At 50.9% G+C, this 6,993-nt stretch overlaps 1 protein-coding gene across 1 annotated transcript; it reads left to right on the forward strand.

Annotated features, from left to right (window-relative positions):
* The first annotated feature begins 3,650 nt into the window (after window positions 1-3,650).
* LOC111554300 (multivesicular body subunit 12A) lies at window positions 3,651-6,983 on the forward strand. The gene is made up of 4 exons (XM_023229712.3): window positions 3,651-4,058; window positions 4,146-4,244; window positions 4,372-4,468; window positions 6,168-6,983. Exons 1-4 carry the CDS (start codon window positions 3,969-3,971, stop codon window positions 6,296-6,298), a joined length of 417 nt encoding a protein of 138 aa, XP_023085480.1. The 5' UTR covers window positions 3,651-3,968; the 3' UTR covers window positions 6,299-6,983.
* Window positions 6,984-6,993: the final 10 nt, after the last annotated feature.

Genomic DNA, 6,993 nt, shown 5'->3' on the forward strand with positions numbered 1-6,993 from the left:
TCCTGACCTCGTGATCCACCCGTCTCGGCCTCCCAAAGTGCTGGGATTACAGGCTTGAGCCACCGCGCCCGGCCTAATTTTTTTGTATTTTTAGTAGAGATGGGGTTTCACCATGTGGGCCAGGCTGGTCTCCAACTCCTGACCTCAAGTGATCCGTCCACCTCGGCCTCCCAAAGTGCTGGGGTAACAGGTGTGAGCCACTGTGCCTGGCCTCAACCACCTTTTTTTTTTGGTCTTTGTTTCTTTAGACAGAGTCTCGCTCTGTCACCCAGGCTGGAGTGCAGTGGTGTGATCTCGGCTCACTGCAACCTCCGCCTCCTGGGTTCAAGTGATTCTCCTGCCTCAGTGTCCGGAGTAGCTGAGACGACAGGCGCGCACCCCACCCCCCACCCCCACCCCGCTACGCTAAAGTTTTGTATTTTTAGTAGAGATGGGGTTTCACCATGTTGGCCAGGCTGGTTGTGAACTCCTGATCTCCACTCGCCTTGGCCTCCCAAAGTGCTGGGATTACAGGAATGAGCCATCACTCCTGGCATAGAAACAGTTTTTATCATCCATTGTCCTCCTCCTCTTCTTTCTTCATCTTCCTCTTCCACTTTTTTCCGGGCAACTTTAGCAGGACCCTTTGCACTGTCAAAGTTTCCTTTCAACTTATAGTCAGCAGCCTTCTTCTCATATTTCTCCTTCAGCTTTGCTGCCTTGGTGACGTCAGGCTGCTTTTCACTGTCACTTCAGCTATTCCACATCTCACCCAGCTTTTTTTTTTTTTTTGCCACATCTCCAATAGAGATGCCAGGGTTTGTGGATTTGATCTTGGGGTGGAATTCTGAACAGAACATGAAGAATCCAGATGGTTGACCGGGTGTGATGGCTCATGCCTGTAATCCCAGCACTTTGGGAAGCCAAGGCAGGTGGGTCACCTGAGGTCAGGAGTTTGAGGCCGCGCTTGGCCAACATGGTGAAACCCCATCTCTACTAAAAATAAAAAAATTAGCCAGACATGGTGGCACATGACTGTAATCCCAGCTAATCTGGAGGCTGAGGCAGGAGAATCGCTTGAACCTGGGAGATGGAAGTTGCAGTGAGCTGAGATCGCACCACTGCACTCCAGCCTGGGCAACAAGAACGAAACTCCGTCTCAAAAAAATAAAATAAAATAAAATAAAAGGCCAGACGGTGGCCTTTTGGGGACATTAGGCTCTTTCTTCTTGCCTCCTCTTTAGCTGGTCTATAATCCTTCATTTCCCAATCCTAGCGTACTTTATCCGCCTTTGCCATTTCATCAAATTTGGACTTCTCTTTCACCGACATTGTCTTCCATCTCTCAGAGTACTTCTTGGAAAATTCTTTATTTTTATTTTTATTTTTTTGAGACGACGTTTCACTCTTGTTGCCCAGGCTGGAGTGCAATGCTGTGATCTCGGCTCATTGCAACCTCCACCTCCCGGGTTCCAGTGATTCTCCTGCTTCAGCCTCCCGAGTAGCTGGGATTACAGGCATGTGCCACTGTGCTGGGCTAATTTTTGTATTTTTAGTAGAGACGGGGTTTCTCCATGTTGGTCAGGCTGGTCTCGAGCTCCTGACCTCAGGTGATCCATCTGCCTCGGCCTCCCAAAGTGCTGAGATTACAGGTGTGAGCCACTGCGCCCGGCCACTTCTTGGAAAATTCTGCGAAATTGATGGGAACCTCTGGGTTTCTCCTTCTCCTCCTTCTCCTCCTTCTCCTTCTTCTTCTTTTTTTTTTTTTTTTTTTTTTTTTTTTGAGATGGAGTCTCACTCTGTCGCCCAGGCTGGAGTGCAGTGGCACAATCTCGGCCACTGCAACTTCCTCCTCCTAGGTTCAAGCAATTCTCCTGCCTCAGCCTCCCGAGTAGCTGGGACTACAGGAGAATGCCACCACACTCAGATAATTTTTGTATTTTTAGTAGAGACGGAGTTTCACCATGTTGGCCAGGATAGTCTCGACCTCTTGACATTGTGATCCGCTTGCCTTGGCCTCCCAAAGTGCTGGGATTACAGGCGTGAGTCACCGCACCCGGCCGGTTTTTCTTATGTTCTTCTCTGCACATCTGCACAAAGAAACCATAAGCAAACATTTTGACCTTTGGTTTCTTGGGGTCACCATTAGCCATCCTGACTGTATTGTTCACTAGTCTGGGCAGCGCAGGGCACTTGTTCCCTATTTTTCTAAACTTTTCCCCCGATGGGTGTAAAAAAGCATATTATTATTACTATTATTATTTTTGAGACGAGTTTCTCTCTTGTTGCCCAAGCTGGAGTGCAGTGGCGCGATCTCGGCTCATTGCAACCTCCACCTCCCGGGTTCCAGTGATTCTCCTGCCTCAGCCTCCCGAGTAGCTGGGATTCCAGACGCGCGCTGCCACGCCCGGATAATTTTTTGTATTTTTAGTAGAAACGGGATTTCACCATGTTAGTCAGGCTGGTCTCAAACTTCTGACCTCAGATGATCCGCCCGCCTCGGCCTCCCAAAGTGCTGAGATTACAGGTGTGAGCCACTGCACCTGGCCTAAAAGCATATTATTATAGTAAACACTTTTTTTCCCTTTTTTTCATTTTAGAGACGGAGTCTCCTTGTGTTGTCCAGGCTAGATTCAAACTCCTGGACTCAAGCGATCCTCCCACCTCAGCCTCCCTGTTACCCTGTTACCAGGACAGCCCTGATAAAATAACTGGGAAAGTTCTTTTTCTTATTGTTTTTCAGTCCAAAAAAAAAAAAAAAATACACACACACACAGCTGCTTAAAGACTGCAGACAGCCAGGGATGTCGCCAGAGCTTCTTGACCCCTGACCAGATACCAGAGGAAGATAAGATCCCTAAATCGGCACAAACTGGAACAGACACCTTCAGTTGACTTTAGATCATCAAAATATATTCATCAATATATAATTATAATACTAAAATTCCTTCTCTTAAAAGAAAATCTCCCTTTTGTGTAGACGGGTTGTATGAAGATCTGGAGTCCCACCCTGCACATGCTAACATTCCTCTCCCTTCCTGTACCCAGGGGAAGAAACAATAAAACGTCATGTTTTTTACTGTTGAGGGAGAAGGGGCAGTTAGAGCGAGAGCCTCTCCTCCATTCCTGGCCACTGAATAAAACCTGATTGCCTTTTCCGATTGGATGTTTCTTCTTCACCACCTACACAAAGTAAGGAAGTAACTCGGTTTGCTGGTGGCATCCCCAGTAGCTGGGACTATAGGCAATAAATGCTTTTATACTTCCCTTTTTAAATATTTCCCTTTTTTTATACTTCCCCTTTTAAAGGTATTGTTCCTATGAACAACTCTTTAAGTTATACCCAAGATTTCATGGCTCATGATGGCCCACAGTGTTCGCTCTTTAAATCAATAGCTGCATATCTCACGATGATTTCCTTTGGGATGATTTCCCAGAACTGGAATTGTAGATTTTTCACAATGTATTTTTAGTAGAGACGGGGTTTCATCACGTTGTCCAAGGATGGTCTCGATCTCTTGACCTCATGATCCGCCCGCCTCCCAAAGTGCTGGGATTACAGACGTGAGCCACTGCTTGCGGTCACAAACCTCCCAACTTTTGCGTTAAGCACCGAGCTTTTCTGTAGACTAGCTGTTGAGGCCGCAAGGAAATCTGGGGAACGTAGTGCAGCTTTGCAGGGAACGAGTCTCTTGGTTGTGTGCCGTAGCATTTCCGGCGGAAGTTGCTGGGCGAGGAAAGCCGGCAAGACCTTTTTCCGCAATCGTCGCTCACGCGCGCAACCCAGGCGACGCGTGGGGGCGTGGCCCCGCCTCCCCACGCCATTGGCCAGCAGCCCCTCGGGCACGCGTATACTGCGCTTCCGGGCACTCTCCGCCCCGCATGGCCTTCTGGTAGTTGTAGTTCGACCGCGAGCGCTGCCGTCGGGAGGCTGCTCCGAGGTTCCAGGCTGTCCCCCACTACCCCGCCTTGGGCGCTCCGCTCGCAGGATGGATCCCGTACCCGGGACAGACTCGGCGCCGCTGGCTGGCCTGGCTTGGTCGTCGGCCTCTGCATCCCCGCCGCGGGGGTTCAGCGCGGTGAGCGACGTCGAGGGGCGGGGGTCGAATCGGGGAGGCAGCCGCTGTGGGGTGGGAGTCCGGCGCTGACCCGCGTCCTCCCGGTAGATCTCCTGCACCGTCGAGGGGGCACCCGCCAGCTTTGGCAAGAGCTTCGCGCAGAAATCTGGCTACTTCCTGTGCCTTAGTTCTCTGGGCAGCCTAGAGGTAAGGGGTGCCCACCTTCGGGACCACCAGGGTCTGCCCACCTCCCCTGCCCGTTCACTGTGCCCTATGCCAGCTGCGCTGTACCCGCTGCTAGGCCACCCTCGCTGTGTCCCCCTTCCACCCCCAGAACCCCCAGGAGAACGTGGTGGCCGATATCCAGATCGTGGTGGACAAGAGCCCCCTGCCGCTGGGCTTCTCCCCGGTCTCCGACCCCATGGATTCCAGTAAGGCCTGCGTCGGAGGCGAGAATTGTCCGGGTCCCTTGCAGGGAGGAGCGGGGGAGGAGGGACGACGGGCGCGCGTTATCTGAGCCTCGGCTGCCCCCGGCACACGGGGTGATGACAGGGTTGGCTGAGGACTGAGAGCCCTGCCCTAGGGTGGACCGACATTCCTTGTCCTGATTCAAATGTGTGATGTGATTGGCACAGCCTCCATCCTCGAGTTAAGAGTTCAGTCCACGCCACCTGTTTCACTACTGTTGTGCTACTTGTGTCTTTTTACACCATAGCCAAGCAAAACCACTGCGCAGCTCTGTTTTTCATTTCCAGGCTTTGCACACGCCGCTTTCTCTGCCTGGAGCACTTTTTTTCCTCCTCTTTATAGCTCATTCTGCCTCCTCCCTGAGATGTCACCTTCACCCTTTCCTACCCCTCCTTTTCTGGGGCCCACAACCCTAGTGCGACCTTCCCAGCCCCACCTGAACTTTCCCACCCTTTCTTGTCATTTTTATTAGACTCAGGCTATATTCATTCATACTGGAGTTGGCAAACTTTTTTTTTTTTTTGAGACAGAGTTTTGCTCTTGTTGCCCAGGCTGGAGTGCAATGGCGCGATGTCGACTCACCGCAACCTCCCACTACCAGGTTCAAGCGATTCTCCTGCCTCATCCTCCCGAGTAGCTGGGATTACAGGCATGCGCCACTACGCCGGGCTAATTTTGTATCTTTAATAGAGACGGGGTTTCTCCATGCTGGTCAGGCTAGTCTTAAACTCCTGACCTCAGGTGATCCGCCCTCCTGGGCCTCCCAAAGTGCTGGGATTATAGGCGTGAGCCACCGCGCCCGGCCAAACATTTTCTTTTCTTTATTTTTTTCTGAGAGTTGGCAAACTTTTATGTAAAGGGCATATAGTAAATATTTTAGGCTTTACAGGCCAGATGATGTATGTTCATATTCATTTTTTTTTACAATTCCTTAAAAATGTAAAAATCATTCTTAACTCATGAGCTGTATGAAACCAGGCCTTAGTCTGGGTGTGGTGGCTAACACCTGTAATCTCAGCACTTTGGGAGGCTGAGGTGAGCAGATCACCTGAGGTCAGGAGTTCCAGACCAGCCTGGCCAACATGATGAAACCCTGTCTCTACTAAAAATACAAAATTAGCTGGGCATAGTGGTGGGTGCCTGTAGTCCCAGCTACTCGGGAGGCTGAGGCAGGAGAATTGTTTGAACCCGGGAGGCGGAGATTGCAGTGAGCTGAGATCGCGTCATTGCACTCCAGGCTGAGTGACAGAGCGAAACTCCATCTCAAAAAAAAAAAAAAAGGAAAGAAAACAGGCCTTGAGCCAGATTTGGCTCACAGGTGCTAGTTGGCCAACTTCTATAGGATTAGAGGACTCAGAGAAAGTAAGCTTTGAGGGCCAGGATGGGCACCCAGCTCTGTCTGATTCCACAGCTAGCCACCCCATGAATGCACCTTCGTATCACCAAAGATCAGCCTACTCCAGTGGCTCCTAAAGGCTGCCTGGAATCCCCCTCCTTCATCTATACCATTCATGATTTAACCACTCCTCCCACCCCCCATCCCCAGTGCTGTCCATGTGGCTGCCTTAAACAGCACCCTGGTGAGCCTCATCCTGGAGTCATCTTTGGGCCCTCCCACTCCTTCCTGGCTTCCCTCTCTTACTCCCCTGCCCCCCCTCCCAGAGGCCTCTGTGTCCAAGAAGAAACGCATGTGTGTGAAGCTGTTGCCCCTGGGAGCTGCAGACACAGCTGTGTTTGATGTCCGGCTGAGTGGAAAGACCAAGACAGTGCCTGGATACCTTCGAATAGGGTAGGGCCACCCCCCAGTGTCTAGCTACCTTCCCTGCCCTCCCAACTCATGATCTCGCGAATCTGACCCTCAGGGACAACCTTGAGGTCTCCTGTTCCTTCTGCCACCTTCTGAGCCTCAGATTCTGCATGTTAAAACCGAGACACTGTCATTAGGAGTCAGTGACTTGGTGTCTAAAGTAGACAGAACAGGACTGAGCGCAGTGACTCACACCTGTAATCCCAGCACTTTGGGAGGCAGAGATGGGCGGATCACAAGATCAAGTGATCGAGACCATCCTGGCTAACATGTTGAAACTCCATCTCTACTGAAAATACAAAAAATTAGCCAGGCCTGGTGGCACACGCCTGTAGTCCAGCTACTTGGGAGGCTGAGGCAGGAGAATCGCTTGAACCTGTGAGGTGGAGGTTGCAATGAGCTGAGATCGTGCTGCTGCACTCCAGTCTGGGCAACAAAGTGAGACTCTGTCTCAAAAAGAAAAGAAAATAAAATAAGTAAAAATAAAGTAGACACAATGATGATTTGAACCCAGCAGTATTAGTTTGGCATGGTGCTTAGGGTGCGGGTCAAGATGCTAAAACAAAAATCCCTCAAAAGGCTGGGTGCGGTGGCTCACACCTGTAATCCCAGCACTTTGGGAGGCCGAGGCAGCCAGATCACCTGAGGTCAGGAGTTCGAGACGAGCCTGGCCAACATGGT

The sequence above is a fragment of the Piliocolobus tephrosceles genome, unplaced genomic scaffold (assembly GCF_002776525.5).
Source record: "Piliocolobus tephrosceles isolate RC106 unplaced genomic scaffold, ASM277652v3 unscaffolded_26732, whole genome shotgun sequence".
NCBI lineage: Eukaryota > Metazoa > Chordata > Mammalia > Primates > Cercopithecidae > Piliocolobus > Piliocolobus tephrosceles.

Coding starts and splice junctions, on each gene's coding strand:
- LOC111554300 (XM_023229712.3), top strand. CDS start 3,969: ATGGATCCCGTACCCGGGACAGACTCGGCGCCGCTGGCTGGCCTGGCT. Junction 4,059..4,145: donor CGCCGCGGGGGTTCAGCGCG/GTGAGCGACGTC, acceptor TCCTCCCGGTAG/ATCTCCTGCACCGTCGAGGG. Junction 4,469..6,167: donor CTCCGACCCCATGGATTCCA/GTAAGGCCTGCG, acceptor CCCCCCTCCCAG/AGGCCTCTGTGTCCAAGAAG.